The 25173-nt window shown below is 38.9% G+C and overlaps 1 protein-coding gene across 3 annotated transcripts; it reads left to right on the top strand.

The window, feature by feature from the left end:
• The first annotated feature begins 17809 nt into the window (after nt 1-17809).
• Nucleotides 17810-23842, top strand: LOC122667012 (metal transporter Nramp5-like). Of its 3 annotated transcripts, none has more exons than XM_043863157.1 (13): nt 17810-18003; nt 18455-18533; nt 18627-18667; nt 18766-18844; nt 18941-19045; nt 19206-19318; nt 20781-20962; nt 21280-21349; nt 22010-22183; nt 22345-22449; nt 22558-22689; nt 23313-23408; nt 23504-23842. In XM_043863157.1, the coding sequence occupies exons 1-13, from the start codon at nt 17839-17841 to the stop codon at nt 23840-23842; spliced, it is 1680 nt and encodes a 559-aa protein (XP_043719092.1). In that variant the 5' UTR covers nt 17810-17838. The 3 variants fall into 3 exon arrangements, with proteins under 3 accessions (XP_043719092.1, XP_043719093.1, XP_043719094.1); XM_043863158.1 differs by having other exon boundaries at nt 23599-23839; XM_043863159.1 differs by having other exon boundaries at nt 23571-23724.
• Nucleotides 23843-25173: the final 1331 nt, after the last annotated feature.

Genomic DNA, 25173 nt, shown 5'->3' with positions numbered 1-25173 from the left:
TCCCATCCACATCTGATTCGAACCTGCAATTACCTACATTCAGATATACCTAAATTTTTTTAAAATTTAGGGCTTTTTATTGGCTCAGCCAAAGAGGCCAATTTTTGGAGGGAATCTTCTCCACTACAAGGGAGATACTCGATCCTTGTTTCAGCCTGTTCTGACGGCTGAAACTCATATAGTTTCAAAACCCAGGGTTTCACTCGATACTGTAACCAGCCCTATTAGGGTTTCTTATTGCATCATCAGAATTTTCTGATTTTTTGCAGGCTTATTCTCCACCACTTGCAGGGCATTCGATCCAAGTTTCAGCCTATTCTGACGGCTGCAATTGCTGCCACTTCAAAACCCATACTTCAAATCTGATTCAGTTTTTTGAAGATTTGTTTTTTTTTCAAATTTGTGGATCGGTTTCTATCTGAACTATGGGTGATTCAGAGACAACTACTGCTACTTCTGGAGGGGATGGTCAGACTAGGAATGACTTCCTTCCCTATGCTGCTGCCATCAAGCTTGATGGTACGAATTATTTAATCTGGGCCAGATCACTATCCTCGACTTTTTTAAAATTTAGGGCTTTTTAGAGGCCAATTTTTGGAGGGAATCTTCTCCACTACAAGGGAGATACTCGATCCTTGTTTCAGCCTGTTCTGACGGCTGAAACTCATACAGTTTCAAAACCCAGGGTTTCACTCGATACTGTAACCAGCCCTATTAGGGTTTCTTATTGCATCATCAGAATTTTCTGATTTTTTGCAGGCTTATTCTCCACCACTTGCAGGGCATTCGATCCAAGTTTCAGCCTATTCTGACGGCTGCAATCACTGCCACTTCAAAACCCATACTTCAGATCTGATTCAGTTTTTTGAAGATTTGTTTTTTTTTCAAATTTGTGGATCGGTTTCTATCTAAACTATGGGTGATTCAGAGACAACTACTGCTACTTCTGGAGGGGATGGTCAGACTAGGAATGACTTCCTTCCCTATGTTGCTGCCATCAAGCTTGATGGTACGAATTATTTAATCTGGGCCAGATCACTATCTTTGACTGTGGCTGGTAGGGGATTCACTGGCCATCTTACTGGCACCACTAAACAACCAGCTGAAGAAGGTGCTGCCCGTACCAAATGGGCTGCAAACGATGCTATGGTGATGTCATTTATTTTAAATTCTATGACCACTGATCTATGTAGTCAATATCTCCTCCTTGACACTGCTACTCAGATATGGACTGCTGTCAAGGGAACTTATGGTCGATCAGGAAGTGGTGCTCAGGTTTATGAAATTAGGAAGACACTCCAAACCACTACTCAGAAGGAGATGTCTGTTACTAAATACTATGCTGCCCTCAAGTGTTTATGGCAGCAATTGGATCATCATGCTAGGTTTCAACCTACTACTACTACTGATATTACTGCCTATTCTTCTTATGTTGATCAGTTTCGGGTCTATGATTTCCTAGCTGGACTCAATGATGATTATGACCCTATTCGGGTGCAAGTCCTTGGTCGGGTTCCTTTCCCCACTTTAGAGGAGACCTTTTCTTATGTTCACAGTGAAGAGACACGAAGGGCTGCCATGATGCTTACTCCCAAAGTTGAGAGATCAGCCTTACAGATTGCTGGCTCCACTTCTTTTGACAGTATTGCTGCTACTACCACCAAAGAGCCTGTGAAGTGTGAGCATTGTCACAAACCATATCACACTAAGGCTTAATGTTGGAAATTACATGGGAAGCCAACTGATTTTGAGGCCAAACGTGGTCGTGCTAAGTCTAAAAACAGAGCCAATCACACTGAAAGTGTAGCTCCAACTCCCACTGCTGACATCGGTTTCTCCCAGGAAGAACTCTAGGCTCTACGTCGTATGTTGAACACATCCGCTGCCTCTACTACATCTGCTTGCCAATTCAGGTTCTTTCTTTGCCGTCATGGTATTTCCTTTCTTGGTCATTGTGCATCGATAGTCTCCACTCCATGGATCATAGACTCCGGTGCTACTGATCACATGACAGGTTCTTCCAGCCTTTTTAATACATATTCTCCTGCTTCTGGTAAGGATAAAGTCAAAATTGCTGATGGGTCCCTCTCCTCCATATCAGGGAAAGGTTCCATTGGTTGTTCTCCTTCTCTTACCCTGTCATCTGTGTTGCATATTCCCAAATTTACAACTAACCTTCTTTCCATTAGCAGTATCACTAAATCCCTGAATTGTAAAGTGACATTTTTTCCCACTCACTGTGTTTTTCAGGAACTGGACTCGGGGAAGACGATTGGATCGGGTAAAGTGCATGGCGGATTGTACCTGCTTGATGGCGATCCTACACCTACACAGGCTTTACCGTCGGCATCTTTCTCTTCTGAATTACATAAATGGCACTCTAGGTTAGGGCGTCCCCCTTTAGGTACTTTATCCAATTTATTTCCAGCATTAGTTAAAGATTATAATAAGGAAGAATTTTTTTGTGAGCCTTGTGTCTTGGCTAAACAGACACGTTCCACTTATCCTATTTCTAATAATAGATCTTCTTCCTTATTTCATGTTGTTCATACTGATGTGTGGGGTCCTAGTAGGAAAGCATCCCTGTTTGGACATCGGTGGTATGTCACTTTTATTGACTGCTATTCTAGGTTCACTTGGGTATATCTTATGCACACAAAAAATGAGGTTTTTTCATGTTTTCAGCACTTTCATCAGTTGGTTAAAACCCAGTTTAATGCCACTCTTCAAACTTTGAGGAGTGACAATTGGAAAGAGTATATGGAAGGACAGTTCCAAAAATACCTTGCTGCCCATGGAATTCTCCATCAGACCAGCTGTGTCGATACTCTAGCCCAAAATGGTATGGCTGAGAGGAAAAATCGCCACCTCTTGGAGGTGGCTAGGGCTCTTATGTTTGCTCGCACTGTCCCTTCTCTTTATTGGGGGGATGCTGTCCTTATTGCAGCCTATTTAATTAATAGGCTGCCCAGTCGTGTTCTTCTTTCCAAAGCCCCTATTGAGCTATTACGTGGCTCTTCTTCATTTATAGTTCCACCTAAGGTGTTTGGCTGCATTTGTTATGCCAGGGATACAAGGTCCCCTGGTAAACTTGACCCACGTAGTCTCCGCTGCATTTTCTTGGGATACTCTACTACTCAGAAGGGGTACAAATGTTATTACCCTCCATCGCGCAGGACTTTTGTCAGCATGGATGTTGTTTTTCATGAAAGCGTCCCATATTATATGTCCCCACCTCTTCAGGGGGAGAGTGTTAGTGAAGATGTGCTGACTATTGACTCTCCACCTCCACTTCAGTCTGTTTACCATGAGTCTGAACCTGTTCGGCTTGGCCCTAATACTCCCCCTGAGTCAGGGGGAGCGGATCCTATACAGGGGGAGACTATTTCTATTCAGGGGGAGCAATCTACCCCTGTCCAGACTCCTATCCAAAGGACTATTAGTGAATTTCAGAGGAGGATTGATGTTAGTAACATGAAGACCTATGCAAGGAAACATAAGCAGGTTCAATCAACTATTGCTCCAGTACCCATCCAATTGCCGAACCTGGATCCAGAACCTGCCTCTCCACCTGGTAATGTTCCTTCTCCTGAGTTACCTATTGCTCTTCGCAAAGGGATCAGGACTTGCACTCAGCATCCCATATCTCATGTTGTTTCTTATGACTCCCTTTCCCCATCCTTTCGTACTTTTGTTTCCTCTCTTTCTTCTGTTCGTATTCCTAACAATTGGCAGGAAGCTCTATCAGATGGAAAGTGGAACGCAGCTATGATGGAAGAAATGGAAGCCTTGGAGAAAAATAACACATGGGAGCTTGTAGTTCTTCCACCTGGGAAGAAAATCGTTGGATGTAAATGGGTGTTTGTGGTGAAACAGAAGGTGGATGGCACTGTGGATAGGTATAAGGCACGACTCGTGGCTAAGGGGTTCACTCAGACATACGGCATTGATTACTAGGAAACGTTTGCACCTGTTGCAAAGTTAAATACTGTTCGTGTGTTATTATCTTGTGCAGTCAACCTTGGATGGGATTTGCAGCAACTAGATGTAAAAAATGCCTTCCTAAATGGAACACTGGATGAGGAGGTGTTTATGGACATTCCACCAGGGTTCTCTTGTGATAGAAACCAAGGAAAAGTGTGTAGGCTGAAGCGTGCACTTTATGAGCTGAAGCAGTCACCTCGAGCATGGTTTGGCCGGTTCCATATGGCCATGATTTCTGTGGGCTATAAGCAGAGTAATGCTGATCACACACTCTTTATAAAGAGGGCTGGTGAAAAACTCACTGTTCTTATAGTCTACGTTGATGATATAGTGGTTACCGACAATGATAGTGATGAGATCAGACGGTTGAAGACCTTCCTTGGACAAGAATTTGAGATTAAAGATCTAGGAAAGCTACGATACTTTCTTGGGATTGAAGTGGCCAGATCTTCTAAAGGCATTTTTCTCTCCCAGAGGAAGTATGTCCTAGACTTATTGGCTGAAACCGGGTTGTTAGGCTGCTATCCTTCAGATACTCCTATGGACCCTACTGTTCGACTCAAGGAAAAATAGGGTGAGGTTGTTGATAAAGGCCGGTACCAAAGACTTGTAGGGAAGCAGATTTATCTCTCACACACTCATCCTGACATTGCTGTCGCCGTGAGTACTGTGAGCTAATTTATACATGATCCCTACTCTTCCCATATGGAGGCTGTTCTTCGGATCTTGCACTATTTCAAGTCAGCTCCTGGAAAAGGAATTCTTCTGTCTATGAATGGTCATCTACGGATAGAAGCATACACTGATGCTGATTGGGCGGGTTCTGCAGATCGCAAGTTTATTTATGGGTATTGCTCCTTTGTAGGTGGAAATCTTGTCACATGGCGTAGCAAGAAGCAAAATGTAGTTGCTCGTTCTAGTGCCGAAGCTGAGTTTCGAGCTATGGCACAAGGTATTTGTGAGTTACTCTGGCTTAAAGGTTTGCTACAAGATCTTGGTGTTTCTATTCGTCTTCCTATGATGTTGTACTACGACAACAAGGCTGCAATCAGCATAGCACACAATCTTGTACAGCATGATTGTACCAAGCCAAGCATGTTGAGGTGGATAGGCATTTCATCAAAGAGAAGTTAGAAGATGGGCTGATTTGTATTCCCTTTGTGACATCTGCGGATTAACATGTTGATATCTTCACCAAGGGATTGTCTGGAAAATTGTTTCATCCCAATCTAGTCAAGTTGGGCATGATCGACATCTTTGCTCCAACTTGAGGGGGAGGGTTGAAATAGGCTGCTTACCCGATTGGGGTAAGCAGTCCTAGTTTGATTAGGATTAGTCCTACTAGTCCTAGCTGATTAGGATTAGTCCTAGTCATGTTAGGAGTAGTACTAGTCAGATTAGATTCTTTTATTTTATTTTATTTTTATTGTTTTACCCTCAGCCGAGTCCTATTTTGGCATTCCTAGTTGTATTAGGAATTCCTAGTAGGACTAGGACTGAGGTGTTATTATTCCTATTTGTACTTTGATCAGATTTACTTCAAGTTAATATAAATAAAGGGCATGGGTGATCGATTCTGATCACTCAAGCATTCATATCAAAGCTGCTTAGGATTAGTCTTAGTCATGTTAGGAGTAGTACTAGTCAGATTAGATTCTTTTCTTTTCTTTTATTTTTATTGTTTTACCCTTAGCCGAGTCCTATTCTGGCATTTCTAGTTGTATTAGGAATTCTTAGTAGTACTAGGACTGAGGTGTTATTATTCCTATTTGTACTTTGATCAGATTTACTTCAAGTTAATATAAATAAAGGGCCTGGGTGATCGATTCTGATCACTCAAGCATTCATATCAAAGCTGCTTACATGGTATCAGAGCAGGCAAGGGTCACGGTATCGAGTCCCCCTGGGAGCGGGCAGGTGTTAAAAAATTATTTATCCACCCGTGTCCCCCTTTGGATAGTCCGCCGTGTTAAAAGCTCCTGTATGATATACGTATTGTTTCCTCCCTTTCCTAAAAGGTCGGCCTTTTAGAGGAAGCGGTTTCTACAGAAACCTAATAAAATAGAAGGTAACAAAATTGGTAGTCTTTTGACTAGACTTCTAGAAAATAGAAACTAAATCTTGCAACATAAAAATAGAAACTAATTTTTAGCAACTAAGACTGCTAGGAAAATATTATCAAAATCTGCAAGTCGTCAAGTCTGCAGTCAATCCTCTTTATTTGTCAAAGCTTGGATTCTCAAGTGGTCCCCACCAAGGATACCCATCGGCCAGAACTTGTTTCCATAGATTGACCATCCTGCCCTTCACTTAAAGACTTGAATTTCTAGCATTTAAAGGACTATACTGCCCCCACGATCCTCTAGTAATATTCTCATCAAACCTAAATAAAGGGGCTCTGACACTGTTCACGTGAACAGTGTTTTGGCCTCTTTATGTTCATGTTTTGTCCTACATCAGCTCTCCCCTTAGAAAAAATTCGACCTCGAATTTTGAAGAGGATAGGAAGGGGTGTTGTGTGGTGCACATCCATCTTCAAGCCGTAGTATAACTCTGGCAGCTCCTTGATGTCTGGAATGAAATCTGGTAGACGTGGCCCTCGTTCTTGGAAGAATTCAGGTGGAAGGATGAGCTCTATGTGATCTGATTTATAACCAGAGATATCCTTGATTATCATAACAGCAGAATTATCTTCCGTTGTGGGCTTGAACTCCTCCATTTCAATCTCTTGTCCACTGGTGATCTCAACTAGTTCTTCTTGTTGGGGGACCATAATCACCTCGGCTGTCTCTTTAGTATCATAATTCAATAGGTCATCATTATTGTCACCATAAAGGGCTGACCAATAATCATCGAACTGAGGCTCACAAATCTGTACATTGGGGTTAGCTTCCATACCCACAATGATTGAATTTATCATCTCTGGTACCTTGACAACTTCGACATAGACCTCCATGGTAGGACTATTGAGACGTTGGTCTAACATCTGCAGAATTTCTTCCAGTTGCATAGTAGCATTCGTAGGAGGTGGATGGTAGCCAGGACAAGAATCAGCTTTAAGTTCTTGGACTTCTTTCTTAAGATCAATCATGTCACCTATTAACCTCTTCAGCTCCCTAACACTATCCTCCCTGCTGGCCATTGTATGACTCTGATACCAAATAATGCAGAAGCGGTTCAAGTAAGAACCACTCTATAGTAGGATCGATAAACCCATAAATCCAAAATAGAAACAAGAGGCAGAATTAGAAAGTAAATGAAATCAACCAAAACAGCCAAAGGAATTCTCCCAGCTTTGGATTGAATGATGCTTGTATGGGGTAGAAACACTGCTGAAAGTTTTAATTGATTCTGATGGTTGAGCTGGACGATATGACAGCAACTCCTAAAATAGAAACTAATTTTTAGCAACTAGGACTGCTAGGAAAATATTAACAAAATCTTCAAGTCTTCAAGTGTGCAGTCGATCCTCTTTATTTGTCAAAGCTTGGATTCTCAAGTGGTCCCCACCAAGGATACCCATCGGCCAGAACTTGTTTCCATAGATTGACCATCCTGCCCTTCACTTAAAGGATTGAATTTCTAGCATTTAAATGATTATACTTGCCCCACGATCCTCTAGTAATATTCTCATCAAACCTAAATAAAGGGGCTGTGACACTGTTCACGTGAGCAGTGTTTTGGCCTCTTTATCTTCATGTTTTGTCCTACATCACTGTGGCATACTCAAGCTAGTTATCTTCATTCTCGCAATTATTCTGTTGAATCCTGCCAGCTACTCATTCTAATTATAATCCTCTGTTAATCAATCTTTCTGCCCCTTCCCCTTCCTGGTTCTACTCCAAAGACCCATTTTCAAGAAGCCAGGTCGACTAATCCTTGCAAACTGGTTGTCACAGAGTCTTGGAATTCTTTAGTTGTCATTCTTTTCCTTGTTAATATTTTTTGAGCCTACAACAGAATTTGTGATGAGCTGAAAGTTGTACTATCCAAAATGGATTTAAAAGATGGTCAAATCAAATAAAGGGTGAACAGCTGCTTGCTCAGTTTGTCGGTTGCATGCCAGTTGAAATGCATGCCCCCCCAGGAGGTCATGGGATCGAGTCTCCTGGTCACATTCCCCCCCCCTGGTAGTTGTAGGTTTCTGTTGGCTTGTCTAAGCCATCCCATTGCAGCTGTAGTTGGCCAATGGGCCCGACCAAAAAAAAAAATAAATAAATAAAATAAAGGAAAAATAATTATTGGACAAATTAAATATCATCCTTGAAAGTGAAGAATTATTCAGGATGCAGGAATCCACATGGTTGTGATTTCTGTTACTTGGGCACTTGTTTACTTGCAAAGTTTCCATGTCAACATAACATGGTGGGTATGGGTATGGCATATGTGTCTGACTCGTTGCTCTTTTTGACACATTAAGTCCCCTTAATCCTCCTTTTGACCCATTAAGTCCCCTTTTTGATGCATTAGCCTTCTCTCTTTTACACATTCTAGAGGAGTCACCGTATTGATACTTATTACTAAACACCATGCACCTTGTATCTTAAGTTTTCAGAGACAGGTGGAACTGACTCCTTGACACCTATCTGTACCCAATTCCTTCAGCTGAACCCATGTAATTGGTTTTGATTTGTTCATAGGAACAAAATTTCCTTTCACCTGTTCACCATTATAAGAAGGAACTTTGATAAGATTTCAAAGATAAAATTGAGGGGAAGCAGTTCCTTGATCATCATAAAATTACTGTTGCTTTAGTGAACCTTCAAAGCCATTGTTTCTGAGGAAGAAAAAAAAAATCCTTTCTTACTACCTTTCCCCACATGTTCTCTGCTGTTGGATATCTGATAATGTGATTCTTGCACACGTGAGAGAGAGCCCTATAATACTGCTTCAAGCAGGTCCATTTTTTAAAAGTGTTGGTAGTGAAAGAGGTTTTCCGGGTTTGGGTTTCCAGAGAATAGGCAATGGGAAGTGTCGATGTATGGAAAGGTAACTGGAGCTAGCCCTGTTTCCAATTTTGGGTTGCCCGATGAGTGAATTAATTCTGATTTCCAGAATGTAAGTAAACTGCGATTACTTATTCTGCCCATACACCAAACCAGACTCTTTTTTCTCAAAATAGGTTCATCTGTTGATTTCTAAACAACCTTGTCCATTGGATTCCAGTCATAAAGACTAGATGTTTGGAAAGCTCCAGCCTACCAGTATCTTTATTTATTTTCTGAAAGCATGTAATTTTGCAGTTCCATTGCACCTCTTTTAAGCTCCATGAATATTGATAATCTGCTGTGTCCATTCTGTGGTGAGGTTAATGAATCAATTTGGCATGTCTTATTCACCTGTCATGTTTCCACAAGGTTTGATTTGGTTTTCTTGTAGGATTTTTCCTTACTAGTTAAACATCCTCTATTGTCTTTTTTGACATGTTAACCATGCTTTCAATCTAAATGGCTTTCAGAGCATGAAATAATGTTTATGGTGGTTGAAATGGTTGTTACTATCTAGGGGATCTGATTTGCAAAAAATTGTATCATTTTTAATTCTCAGCAATATCAATCTTCTGAATATGTTTTATATTGCTATGAGAAAATATGGGGAGTTGAACGAAATGGACAAGTGAAGTTGGAGAAGAAAATGATCCCATATCAATTCAGCACAAAAGTATCAGGTCCAACAGAAGTAAACCTCCGAGCTCTGAAAAGAGGGAAATAAAAAAAAAGAAAAGAAAAAGGATTGACTACTACAGGGAGGGAGGTCATAATCCACTTGTACTCCAAAGTGGTATGATGGTTGCCACAGCAGCAGTCTAAGGGATGGCCTTGAGTGTTTTATTTATCTATTTATTTGTTTTTGATAAGTGGCCTTGTGAGTTCTTATTATGAGGTTTAGTCAATAATTGGTCATCAGCCAAGAACATTGAGCCAATATAGAGCCCGCTTGATAACCTTACGAGAAACTGTTTCTGGTGTTTTTCCGTTCTGAGAAACAGAAAAACACTTAAAAATCGCTTGATAACGAAGTGTTTTTTGTGACTGTTTTTGGAAACATAAATCAAAATTTATGCTCCTTGGAAGACTTTTGACAGAACATGTCCAACATGTTCTGTCGTTTCTTGGCTGAAAATTGGACAAGTGTGCCCGATAAAAACTCCTATATTCGTTCACTATGTTCTTTTGTAAAATTGAAAAAGTGTACCAAACATATCCTTTTGTTAAATTTTTTTTTTAAAAAAAAAAGGGTTTTGCTTGTTTCCAAGAACAGGTTTACCAAGCAGGTCAAAAATGGTTTCTCAGCTTAGAAAATGAAAAAACTGTTTTGCTGTTTCTCAGCACATAACCAGAACAAAAACACCCGTAAGGTTATCAAGCGGGCACATAGTTTTTAATTGTTTCTTCTCATTGTTTCTACTTGCAAGGATTTCTCAGAAAAAAGAAAAAAGAATACAAATCCTTTCAGTTGCTACCATCATATCTTATGTTCTTTGGTCAATAAGAAATAAAATTGTTCATGGTGCCTCCTCTGTACACCCTGATCCGACTGTTTAATAAACAAAATCTGCTTGGAATGTTTTTGTTTGAGGTTCTCTCTTCTATTTCTGAGGGGGAGGATTCACAAGGTGTTTTGTGATGGGGCTTTCTCCAAAGAAGTGGAGGCACTGCAACAAGATGGAACTTTTTGTACACTAATAATGTTAATCTCTTAGCAGGAGGGCTGTTATGGAGTAGCAAATGCCAAAGTCTCTGAAGCTCTTGCCCTGAGAGATGCTCTTCAAAAAGCGTTGAAGCTGGAGATCAAGAAGCTACTGCTTTGTGACTGATGCCAAAGAAATTCTCGATCTGGCTTGTGTATGATATTTATCAGAAATAAAAACCCATTATATGTTAGGTATGAAGTTTGTATGTTTCAGTTAAGTAGAAGATCATGTGATGTTGCCCATGAGAATTGAGATGGCAAACTCAGTCAAAGAGTGAGTCTACTTCTGTACTATTGAAATGCTGTCCATTAAGTTAGTTCTTCAATTTCAATGCCTCTTTGGTAAAAGGGCTTGTAATGCTGAAGGTTGTACTGGAATATCTACATAGTTTTAGTAGAATAAGTGGCTTATTCATAGAGGTTTCATTTTATAAATTCAAAAGAGGGTTCTTCCCATCACTATGCCTAGTGAAGTATTATGCTTCACTATTTGCCACATTACAGAAGTAAATCAGTTTGTTCTTTCACCCTTTTAAGAGAGAAAGAGAGCTAATGTATCTTTCTTGGTCACGACTCATAGAACCTTTTTCAAAAAATAAAAATAAAAATAAAAATATAAAATAAGGGTAAAGGTTAGGCACACTGCCAACTGCCAAGGTGTTATTCCTCTCTACCCTTCTTAGTGAAAAGACCCCTCTGCTTTGTTGCTGCTTGCTAAACATGGAAAATTATCTCCTACGGTTCTCTAGTGCATCTAATAAGAGGGGGGTGGACCCCACCCTAGTAGTGTGTTCGGGCAGGGGGTTGGGTGGTCATTTCCGCCCCCCCCAATGAGAGGAATTGTAGGAATCTAATCGGGCAGGGAACCGTAGGGGATAAAGATCCCGCTAAACATACTGGAGCAGGTGGCATATTTATCCTTCCCAATAAAATAAATATACAACACCTTATCGATTACTTTATTCCTTGCGCTTCTTTTAAGTGGTCTAACAATATATGAGAAGGCTTATAATTAGGAGTGCAAGTTTTGCCTAGACAGCGGGTCAAGGTTGGGAATTTTTGGCCCAATATCAGGGCCGGGCTGGGTCAGGGTTGAGGCCTCATGCTGAGCCTGGCCCGGTCCAATCAAACCATTTATTCTTCTTCTTCTTCTTCTTCTTTTGCTTCCCGGCTCAGCCAGCCCATGCATCTTCCTTTCCCAGCCCGGCCAGCCCATGCATTTCCCTTTCCCAGTTTGGTCAGCCCATGCATATCTCCCTTCCCCCCATGATTAGGACCAATCAGGGTCAGCCCTATCCGACCCTGAGGGTGGGTCAGTGTTGGATTTTTCTGATCCTAAGTCAGGGTCGGGTTGGGCCTAGGGTTTTCAAATGCCCGGCCCAAATCGACCCTGTTGCAGCCCTACTTATAATGGGGATTGAATAATGTTTACGGAGGTGAGTAAAGAATTGATTTACGTCATAGGTTGTAGCTTCATGCCCAACCAAGGTCACGCCCACATCACTATCTTGGACTGTTTTTGGTCGTTACCTCCCCACCCGTGCTGTGTGAAGTTGTTTACACATTTGAGTCTGACGTTGGTGCATGGTGGTCCATGCATGGCCTAGCCATGCAATTTAAGCACTTAATACTCTATGGATCCTCTCTTTTCTCACGAGTCCTTTAGTGCGCCACCTCTTGTGCTGGAGCCTACATGGCTATTATATCTTAGTAAAAATAATAGATAAAAACCTGAAATTTAGGGTTTGGTTTTGTTAGAATAAAGTGAGTGAGATAGCAAAGTAAAATCAACAATTTGTTTTCAATTTTTCTTCACAAATTAATAGATAAACTTGAGATTTAGGGGTTTTCAACTTGCTTGGTCCCCTACCTCTTAGGGGTGTTGTCCTTTCAATTCCTCATTGCTAGGTAGGGTGGTTGGTGCTTTGGTGTTATGGGTCACTTGGTCTCGGCTTTGTCCTTGTACAGTTCTCCTTGTTTTTGCAATAAAGTTGATTTAACTATTCAAATTAAAAAACACTCTATTGAATTTTTTTTTCTATTTCACTTTGCTTCAGTCCATGGTTGATAAGCCTATTTCATTTTGCTTTTGTTGGGGATAAATATGCAACCACGAGGAAGAAACCAAACAAACAATCAAATAATACAAGAAATTTAATGTGGTTCGACATAAATGCTTACATCCACTCGAGGGAACTAGAGATTTTTCATTATGGATCATACCATACCATACCATACCATATCATACCCAATCTGTTAGTGGTTAGATCACATTTTGATAGAGTAGATTTCAAAACTTGTTTAAAATGAACAACCATAATATAGGACAAGAGTTTTAGGCTAAAATTCTAAAAAGTAACGAGAATGCCACGAGATTGAAACTTTAGTCTGAATTGTAAATCACTTTCTCTACTCATCCATTTAGATGAAATTTGACTAATGAGATAGATATAAGGTCATTCATCACGTGCACCCACCAATTCAAATAATATCACTATCTCAATGTAATTAATTAGAAAGAATTCTAAAAGTTTTCTTGTTGCTTCGTTTAAAATATCTCATTCTAACCATCCACTTGCATTAAAATAGCTAGAATACATGTAACAAAAATAAGAGAAATGAGCTCACCTCCTTGTCATCCACTTAGTAATATTCTTTTATCCTTTTGACCATTTGAAAGAAAGGAATTTGACTTGTTAAATTTAGTGGTTATTTAAACAATAAATGTTGCATCATTTATGAATTTGGTTTATTCCCTTGGTTTGTTCTCTATAGCTTAAAAGAAAGGAAGCTGACTTTACTTCATGTAGTAGATTAAAAATCAGTCCAACTGATGCTCTACTAAATGGGAAAAAAATTAAAACTGATAGCAAGTCCTAAACTGCTCCAACTTAATTTGTAAGAGATTGCTACCCTTATTGTTCAATAAGCCAAATGAATGCTCCCAACTCTAACAGATAAGTACTTGAGTATAATATAGATCTAATTGGATACGATAACTTGTTTGGAAACTTCGCATCCATCCGTCCCGAAATTTAAAATGTTTTTGTGGAAGGTGCTTAGAAATGGGCTGGGGTTGTGGTTGGTGATACGCGAGCTTCCTTCTTTCGATCGGGGTGTCTTCTACTGAATCAAACTGTCTTATCTTTTTGTCATGTATTTGATGGTTTGTTGGACCTAACCACTTCCCAAAGGGTTTTGGAGAATAGAGGTTTGGATAGGGGATGCAATGCTAGTTCGATGGATAACTCAAGATAACTACGATAAAGACAAGGCCTTTCGAGCTAAGAAGTCTTGCCAAAACATTGGCTTTACTAGGAATAAAGATACAATCGATAACACATGAAGCTAGAAACTTAATGTCCGAAATAATCGGATCAATCAAGTTAACACTAATTTATCATGGTTTTGGAGATATGAGATTATATCATTGTTATCCAATTCCATTATAATACTGTCAGTTGCAAGAGCGATTCTTCTAATGGCAAGAGCTTCCCCTTCAAGTATGTCATTGAAGATATTTCAACTCTTATATATGTTGCTGATGACTGTTAATGTTGTGTATAAACCTACCCAAAAAAAAAATGTTGTGTGCAAATTAAGATGAAGGACCATTGCACTTTGGGTTCCACTAGCAATCAAATGTACATTCTTATGATTGTACCATAGGGCGCACCTTGGTACAACGTGCGCTAAGGTTGCTCCATTATGACCAAGTGGTCACAAGTTCAAATCTCTGAAAATAGCCTCTACGCGAAGCGAGGGTAAGATTGCATTCATTATGACCCTCTCCAACTCTTCCTAGACCCTGTAGTGGCGGGAGCCTCGTACATTAGGTACGCCCTATGACTGCATCATGACACACTGGAAAACTCAGCTTTATTGAGATGTTCATTTGAGGTAAATTCAAGATTTTCATTATCCTGATCAATAATTAATTGGCACCCCATCGTGCACATCATCAATAATCAAGTTAATAACAACATGTGCCACCTCATCATAGTGTTATAATCTGAAAAACATTGCTTGAAGCAGAGCTACCCTAAGTTGTTTGTGTATATATAGCAAGGCCTGATCAGATGTTCCCGGCTATCTTTTGGTATATATGGATCCTGTCATCCTTCTCACCTCCCTCGTCTTTTTCATTCAAATTTAAAATTTCTAGTTTTAAGACAGCTAGGGTCTGAAATTTGTGTAACGTGTCTATTATACTAAAAATAAAATTAAACATTGTTTTTTTTATTTTTTATAACATTGATACATTATTGTATTAGACATTAGATTTAAATAACTAGGTTACTGATATATAATTTTGTATAATCTAGAGAATTAATGGGCAGTTGGGCATCCATACTTGCTAATGTAATTAAGTATTTAAATGATTTAGTTTTTCCCTTCACCGAAGGTAAAGAGAGAACCTCTTTATCCAAGGTATCTTACTTTGGATTAAAAAAAGATATTTTGGACCTTTGTGAATAGGAGGTGGGAGTTAATGATGATATTCAAGTGGAAAACGTGAAAGTAAAACAATGCAGGAAACAAATGGAAATCGTAAACAAACAATCATACAATGTGCACAAGGATTTATGTGGTTCGACAAGGTTGCCTATGTCTATAGTGATATGAGATTGATCTGCTTCACTATCAATCGAGAATAGAGTTACAACCGCTTGTACTCAGACCTCGATCACTCAAATTGATTATAGACAAAGAACCTTCGCTACAAATATATAGCAAAGCCCTACTATGTAGGCAGTTTATAGAAATACCCATATAGCTCTTGCCCTTCGTGGCCTATGGCCTTTTAATGGTCTTTTGGAATCAGTCTAGTTATGCAAGCGATGGAATACAAGGCATCATATCGTATTCCAACAATTCATTATTCCAGGAATTCAATCCTAATACTGTCAAACCACCTTGGATGAAAAGATTCTCTCTTCAGCATCGGTGGAATGAAAATTTTCATCATAAAAAATAAAAATAATAAAAACTGGATATTTCTTCAATTTGTATATTTAAAAAAGAAAACAAAGAAAGAAAATAAACAGGACCAATTGGTCATGGCCATCTTCTTTATTTGAGGTGAGATGTTTGTTTAGAAAATATGGAGCTTGTCTTGTTCCAATTCATGAGTGACGAACAAAATAAGGTAAGAGGCATGAAGCACAAGTTTTATGATTATTTGGACAGATCGAATTGATCAAATTATCTCCATCTGTTGCTCCCAACTGGGTGCAGTTACTATATATGCAGCAAGAACCATAAGACCACAAAAAAAACACAGAAATAATCTTCTTAGCTTAACTCTACCTGATTCCATAACTAAATTAATGAACAAAGAGAGAGATAGAGAGAATTGATGTTGGTGGAGCTATCTTTGTTTTTTTAAGCTTCCAAGGATTTCGATAGGGAGAGAGAGAGAAGAAAGACTCTAGGAGAAGAATTTGGCTATATATCATCCCTTAACTTAACTAGACTAGATTCTTCATTAATTTTGTTCTTTTGGCAAGGCCAATGTAGTAAGAATATTCCCATAAAAAAATGTGTAAGAATTTTTTTTTTTTTTTGGGTTTTTCTTTTGGCCCTCGAAACTACAAAGAGACGTTGTCAGCTGGTTAGGAAATTAAGATGATTCAAAATCTCTTGAATGGGGTCCACAAGTAGAATACCTCGGACTTGTATGATCTATTTGGTTTGAGGTAATCGATATCATTTGTATAATATCAGATTAAATTAGCTATATATATCATGAGTTGCATTTGGTTATGAGAAATGTTGTTGCACCGCCATTTGTTTGAGAAGGTGTGCCCTAGCATTTTATCAACTTCCATGCATATGGCCACCTTAATATACGAGAAAAACCAACTTTAATCCTTGTGAAGATTGGGATAAATTAAAAACTGTCTTGCATCGAGCTCGTACTGTTGGATGAAATTTTTTCTATGTGTCGAACTCTCAGGCCCACCCTATAGTGCACTGCCAGATGCCCGTACTGCAGGGAAATTTAATCATTGTGAAGATTGGGACAAAAAACACTAGTGAAAGATTGAAGTACTTTATCAGAGAGTGCAGAATCCTAGAACTTATGCCTTCTTTGTTAAGTCATAGGAGTAGGAATGTAGGATTAGATCCTCTATGTTCACTGACTATTAATTAATTTCTCAAAATAGGATTTTGTACATAATTAGTTTCATAAATCCGGCCAACTAGAAGGACAACTAAGATATGGCTTGCTCCACGCGGTGGGGTGTAGTCCCACATCAGGTGGGGTGGGGTGTGTATGTATGTGTTTATTTGTACTCCGCGGCTTGAAAGTTTGGTTAACTCTTTTGAACTGGCATGCGTGCTTGACCGGAAAGAATAAAAAGGACAATTTATTCTGTTTGTGTAGATGTTGAGAGTTATAGAGGTATAGTCTCACATCGGTTATCTAGGATTTTGGATATCTTATATACCATTGGATTATCTCCATCTAATAACTTAAACTTTTGGATGGCAAAACATTATGACTGAAGTACTTTGGCCGAGAGGGGGGGGGGTTGGTTGTAAAATGACTTCCACTTAAAAGAGAAAAGTGATCACAGGGCATCAAATCATTCACCAACCAAAGTAACTAGTAGATATAGAAATATAAGTAGCCCTGTAATCACATCCAATTAAATATTCAAATACAGGATTAGATATTTGAATTTATATTATGAAAATATATGCTTAGAGAGGTTAACAAAAACTTTGACGTATAAAGTCGATCACACGTTTAATTGGGTTGGCATTGTTAAGGGATATATGTTAATTAATGTTAACATTTTTAATTAAGTATAAGAACTGAAAATTTAACCTGGTCTGAGTGTCAGCATTATTATAAGTGACGAATTGAGAAGGATGATTTGATTTTTTTTCATGAGTCAGTAATTGATGTTTCAATAGGTGGTGACTGTGTGTTGGTATGCTTCACACTGCTCCTTTCTCTGTTTCTATCTATAAATAGAGAAGAGAATTGAATGAGATAGATAACTCATGTCATGTTAGATTGATAAGTAGATAGACTAGAGGAGTTATCCACTTCAGATCCTAGAAAGAAAGATCTTAATTAGATTGAAAGTTTATATAGCGTAGTAGTGGAAATAGCTACTTGGAGAGCCTAGAAGGAGAGAGAGATAGATGGAGATGGAGAAGCATCAGCAGCAGCAACAACAGCAACAGATGGGAAGGGATCCTTCATCATTGGGAAGAGGAAGCAACCGCATAGTCCATATGGAGGACAGCCCACCCTCACTTGTTACCAAAGACAACAAATACTTCCCTGAAAAAGATCCTCATCATCAGGTTTTTTTTTTTCCCCCCCCTCTTCCACTGTTCCAGTTTTAGTCAAGTGGGCATGCCTTGCCGCATCGGTTAAGTTGCGTTATTACAATCTATTGGTTGCGGGTTCAAAACTTGGAAACAACCTCTCTTGTGAAACAGGAGAATGGATCATCTACACGTACGACATCTCAGAGGCAACCACATGTCCCTTTTGTTTTCATAAATACTCCTACTCCCTTGTAAATGGCAAAAACAGGACATATATGTGGTTGCCTCTCACATATACGTGCAGAGGAACCAAACTCGCAAAGCAGGGGTTTAAGGCTGCGTACATTTGCCCCCCTCCCAGACCATGCAGTAGAGGGAGCCTTGTGCACTGAACACTCCTTTTTTTTTTACCATTTCAAGTCAAATCTCCTTAAAGTTTGTTATATGAATTACAATCTAATGTGTTTTTTTTTTTGAGCTATAGAAAGAAGGGTGGAGAAAGTTTTTGGGATACCTAGGCCCTGGTTTTCTAGTCTCCATGGCTTATCTTGATCCAGGCAATAGTAAGATCTCTCTCTCTCTCTCTCTCTCTCTAGAATGGTTATAATTTCACTTATTTTTTTCATTCCCTTTTGTACTAAACTATTATTTTACAGTGGAAACGGATCTGCAAGCTGGATCTCAACATAAATATGAGGTAACTCATAGATTATACTCGTTTCAACCTCCAAACTATATTTGGCTGTTTTTGCCAGAAGACTCATTCTCTCTCCTTTCCAACACTATCATCATCAGCTGCTATGGGTTGTCTTCATTGGGTTGATCTTTGCTTTCATAATACAATCCCTTGCAGCAAAACTTGGAGTCACTACAGGTATGATTCTATATCAATCACAGCTTCACAAACCCAATATTTTAAAACTCTTTCTTTTTTACTACTTTAATTTTCTGATCTTTTATGGTCTTGTAGGGAAGCACTTGGCTGAGCTATGTCGTGCAGAATATCCAAAGTCTATTAAGTACTGCTTATGGTTACTATCAGAACTTTCTGTTATTGCAGCAGATATTCCAGAAGGTCTTTTAATTTTCTCCAATATTATAATTTATTCATCTTTTTTTTTTTTTTGTTTCTTTGTTTAATTGCATGAATGATACATGCAAGAAGAGAAGAGAAGAGAAGATCTAACATGATTTTCATATTTTTTTTTTTCCCTTTCTTGGCTTATTTGTTACAGTGGTAGGGACAGCTTTTGCTATAAATATACTAATTCCAGTAATTCCAGTATGGGGTGGAGTTATCTTCACTGGTTGTAGCACTCTAATACTTCTGGGTCTACAGAGATATGGGGTAATTAATTAATTAATTCTCAGAACTGTTTGTTACTTATTGTGTTATAGTATTTGTTTAAAGTGACTTAAATATCACACAAAGTTCTCCTTTCAGACTAGAAAAAGTTTGTTTTGAGGGTGACAAAGTGACCTTCTCAGTTCTTGCATGTTTTTACTTATCTTATTTAACTTAACAAAAATATATAATGATATTTGTCCTTTGCTTATGTTGGTAGCTGAGTATAATGATTCAGCATTGGTAATAGTTAATTAATGGTCATTATCTTAACTATACGCCATGAATCATGATTAATAATTCTGACGTTCTTATGTAAAGTTAATGTGGTGGCCTCCGAAAACAATGGATTGGAAGTAGGGGCCACGCAGCCTGACAGAGATCCTCCTCTCAATAAATAAAAATAAACAGAAGGGTTTAAGTATCTCTGAGCTGCCAGGCGGGGTATGCTAGTACTTTTTTGTCGCATGTCATTTGTGCGCTCTTGTACGCCTCTTCCTTAGAAAATTGTCTCCCAAAATAAAAATATGGGGCAACCATGTCTCTGTCTCTCTCCCCACCGCTCATGAGTGAAATGATGTCCTTACCCAACCCATCCCGTTCCCCATTGATACATGCCACTAGTATGTGGAAAGCGAGTGGCGTGCCCAACTCTTGCCCTAAAAATGTAAAAGAAAAGCAGAAGTTAATAATGGAAAAAGGTTACACATACTGCCACTGTGTATGACCCTCTCACATTTTCTCTCCTCTTGATATTCTCTCTCTCTCTCTCTCTCTCTCTCCTTTCTGACATGTGAATCCCTTCTTGACATATCATGCACATATCCTCCCGTGCCTTCATTGGTTGGTCATGAGATTCCATTACATGCTGATGATGTGTAGATACTCTTCAAAAATTTAATGCATTCAAGTATTAAAACATGGGGAAGAGGGTTCTCTGAGCAGGCAGCATAAAAGCTCACCAATGAGATGCGGCGGAATGGCTTCACACATAGGAGGTTAGTGAGATAATTTTATGTGAGGAGGTGAGAGATAGAGGGAGATGGTGCTAGTTAATCTCTCTTGGCAGCTCAAAGAACCTTTTCCCTAAAACATGTTAGGGTAACTATGACATGTTTGCTCCAGGTAGTCCGGTTTCGAACAAAAGGCTGGCAGCGATAGCCCAGTGAAAAAGTTCCAAGCTTTGGTTAGACCAAATTTGCAATTCAATTTCAGGCCCAATTATTGGGCTTCAGCCTGGGCTGGATCCATCTCTTACCACCTACTAGGGTTGGTCCAATGAGTTGCTAGCCCTACTAATATTATTATGGTATAAAAGAAGAAAAAAAATATATAGAGAACTCACATAATATGTTAGATTATATATAAACATTTAAAATATGAGTTTACAAACATTTTAATGAGAGTGTGATTACTAGACCCTTATATCATTTGATTCTAATTTTTGCTCCTTTTATTGGGTCAGATCCGGAAGCTAGAAATGTTAATTTCAATCCTGATATTCGTGGTTGCCGCTTGTTATTTTGGGGAATTAGCTCATGCAAAGCCTCCAGCATCAGAGGTGCTACAGGGATTGTTCATTCCCAAGCTTAGTGGCCAAAGCACCACTGCCGATGCCATTGCCTTACTGGGAGCCCTTATCATGCCGTATGGATCATTTCCTTCCTAATATATATAATATACCCTTGTGATTTATTCCAAAGTTATAAGAACTGGCCCCAATTCGGGAATTTTTGCACATATTTTTCGGCTGTACTCACTCTGCAACACACTCACCATATGTTTGATGGAAAGTTTCAAAGGTGTGGTAGGAACCAATATCCATGGGGTTCTAAGTTGTGCTGTAGAGTGAGTGTGGGGAAAAACAAGTGCAAAGTTTCTTGTTGGAAGAAATGTAGGTAAGCCAGGTCTCACAACAGATTTTGATTTAAGAAGTTAATAAATTTTCTTTCCATGCTCAACAGGCACAATCTTTTTCTCCACTCCGCTTTAGTCCTCTCAAGGAAGATACCTGCATCTGCTCGTGGCGTCCAAGTAAGTTCTCTTTTTTTTTTTTTTTTTTTTTTTTTTTTTTTTTTTTGTGGGAGGGAGGGGAGTTGGGGGAGGGTGTCAATTCTAGGCCCGCACCGGTTAGCTCGATCGGAATAAAAGAGACTGGCCCAGGCCGATTATAAATATGCTGGACTCAAGCCCAGACCAAATAATATTTGGTTGTTCCCTGTACAGGTACGAGGGTCTAGCCTGACGGTCGCCGACCAGGACTGACCGCCTAAGAGTCCAATTAAGCCGTCACTATTATTGTAGATGAATTTGATGGTCAATCTAAACCTTTTTCATCGATAAGTCCTTTTGCATTACTCAAATGTTGGATTCGTACACCATTAAGCTCTATACCTTGATTATTATCTTTGTAATACAAAATTTTGAAAATTGAAGCATTTACTTAATAGCCCATTTAAGACCCGTTCAGATATGAATGGCTCAGCAGACCATTTAAGTCAGTATAGTGATTAGTATCCAACCGACTGTTTATAAATGGGAACATGCCTAGCTTATGAGGACCGAATACTTAAACGGGTCAATCACAATGTAGGATTCAAAAATTTGAGGGTGGGGCCATCAGGACCAACCGGTTGACACACCTTAATCTTATTTGTGTATAACTAACTGATTGTGGACTCTTTGAAATTACAGGATGCTTGTAGATTCTTCATGATAGAGAGTGGATTTGCACTTTTAGTAGCATTTCTAATCAATCTCTCGATGGTAGCTGTGGTAGGAACTGTTTGTAATGCTACTGACATCACCCCACAGAATGCTGAGCGTTGTAGCAACCTTACTCTTAATTCAGCTTCTTTCCTTCTCCAGGTGTGAATCACTTCTACAACTTAAACTGATTCTATGGGGATTTTGGGCACATTGGACCAATTCTAACAAGAATCATTTTTGACATACTATTCTTGTATGATATAAATGACTACAATTGAATCAATCTAAACTACATTTTAATGATTTTTTTTTCTTCTCAGAATGTATTGGGAAAGTCAAGTTCCATTATTTATGCTGTTGCATTGCTAGCTTCTGGACAAAGCTCCAGCATAACCGGTACTTATGCCGGGCAATTTATCATGCAGGTTGTGATCTATGAAGTTATATTTGTTTTGTGTGCAATGTTTGATTTAAGTTTACTAATTTCATTCTTAATCTAATTAAACTTAAGCTTTTCCTCCAAAACTGAACAGGGATTCTTGGACCTCAAGATGAAGAAATGGATTCGAAACTTGCTGACCCGATGCGTTGCAATTACACCTAGCCTTATTGTCTCCATCATTTTGGGCCCTTCTGGGGCTGGCCAACTAATTATCGTTGCATCGGTTCGTAATCCATTCTGTCTTTTTAAGCATGTCTATTCAATGATTTATGGGTTGGGAGTTCTCTATCACATGGACCTACGACCCAATGTCTACCATGTAGCAAAGTCATGATATGAACAGTCCTTTATCAGATGGACCCATGATCCAATGTCTACCATGTAGCAAAGTCATAATATGAACAGTCCTAAAGTCTAACCAATGATTTACGGGTTTGGGGTCCTCTATTAGATGAACCCACAACCCAATGTCTACCATGTAGCAAAGTCATGATATGAACAGTCCTGAAGTCTAACCAGTAATCTATGGGTTTGGGGACCTCTATCAGATGAACCCACAACCCAATGTCTACCATGTAGCAAAGTCATGATATGAATAGCCCTGATAGAGGAACCCAAACAGTCTTCTATCAGATGGACCCACGACCCAATGTCTATCATGTCATGATATGAATTGTCTTGAAGTCTTAACTAGTGATCTATGGGTTCGGCCGGGTCCTCTATCAGATGGACTCACGACCCAATGTCTACCATGTAGCAAAGTCATGATATGATGAATAGTCCTAATTAACAACCATTACATGTAACAAGACTCTTTTGCTAAACCATTTAGTTTGGATACTACAGATGATATTATCCTTTGAGCTTCCATTTGCTATGATTCCACTTCTCAAGTTTAGCAGCAGCACCAGCAAGATGGGACCACATAAAAACTCTATTTATGTGAGTACCATTTCTTATAGATTTCTATTTCATTAAAATTATTACTACATGAATCATCTAATTTGTTAATTCTATTATATATAAATTGCTTGCAGATCATGGTGATCTCATGGATCCTAGGAGCAGGTATGGTTGGAATCAATATCTATTTCTTGTGCACAGCCTTCTTTGTTTGGTTGATCCACAACAGTCTACCCAAGGTTGCAAATGTATTCATTGGGATCATTGTGGTTCCTTTCATGGTCCTCTATGTTGTTGCTATTCTCTACTTAACTTTCCGAAAGGATTCAAAAGTGACATTTATAGACACACCAAAGCTAGATTCTAATGCTCAAATCGAAATGGAGAAAGGGTTCAATAAAACTGATGGTGTCTCTGAGGTTAATGATGCTCCTTACAGGGAGGACCTTGCAGATGTCCCACTACCAGAATAATTAGACCTTGCAGATAACCCACTACCAGAATAGTTTATCAAGTTTTTGTGTATTTATTTTTGTTTTTATTTTGTTGGGGGTGTTTGGATGAGTATTTCTTTACTAAAATAGCTGTGTCATCAGGATTTAACAAACAGTTCTATACAGTTTAAGTACTTGTTTATTGTAACATGGTGAATCAGGCAGTTCATTGCCAGTATATCAAATATAACCCATTTGATACATTTAACTAGGCTTCTTGTTTTATTATGAAAAAAAAGTATATATCATAAAGCAATGCTACATATTTATACTCATACAATTTCCATATAAGGGCAGTGTAACAAGGAATTTGCACATTATAATCAATGAAGGGTTGGAAATGGTATCATTTATATGGGGGCATATATGGGCCTACATAGTCAGCGTAGGAGAGAGAAATGCCAATATGGGTCCCAGCTCCATTGTTTATTATGTGAGGAAAGTATAAAAGAATCTATACAAAGACAATGTAGCAATCATTTTCCCATATATGTGCCATCAGGAGATGCATGATTTTTGACCATCACCGAGAATAGTGCAGCCATCATGCAACAAGAACCACAATGCGGCAAGAAAGGGGAAGCAAAAAAAAAAAAAGAAAAAAGACGTGACGTTTCAATAGAAACTTGGCACAATTACCTAGTTCTATCACATGAGAGTTAGGTAGATAGAAATTTTGTAGATAGATAGACTCGAAGGTCTCTGTTCAAATATTTGGTGTCATGTAGTTGGAGTTGGTAGCATGACAAAACAAACCATTAACATCCTTCACCTCAGTCTCAATCTAAATGCATATTTTCCCTTTCAATTCTTTGATCACTTTTTTCATGGCTTCTTGTTTGTCAGGGGAATTCAGCCCCCTTATATCTAGTACATCAATTCATTAGGAAACTAGCTAGTTCACAATACCATCACCCCAACCTCCGTAACCTTCTCCTTATACTTCACATTGCGGTGCTTTGTATTGTAAAACATTTATGCTTGGCAAATAAAAAAAAAATACTATAGGGGTGCTTCTCAGCTTCTAGGTGTCACTATGCCTAGTGAAGTGTAACACTTCACTATTTTACACTTGGTAGTATAGAAGGGTGTCAATTTGGGATCAGAACCGGGAACCGTCCCGCTAAAACCCGGTACCGGACTGTCCCATTAAATAAATGAAACGGTATTGGGATCTGATTTTGGTACCGAATAATAAATGGGACGGGATTCCCAATGGTACCAGTACCAAAATACCGGTTAGGTACCGAAACTATTAGTACCCTTTTAAAAGGTATATTTCATCTTATTGTATGGAAGGTATATGGCAG

Source organism: Telopea speciosissima, chromosome 7 (genome assembly GCF_018873765.1).
Source record: "Telopea speciosissima isolate NSW1024214 ecotype Mountain lineage chromosome 7, Tspe_v1, whole genome shotgun sequence".
NCBI lineage: Eukaryota > Viridiplantae > Streptophyta > Magnoliopsida > Proteales > Proteaceae > Telopea > Telopea speciosissima.
Note: the sequence above shows the minus strand (reverse complement) of the source record. Positions and strands in the feature narration are given on the sequence as shown.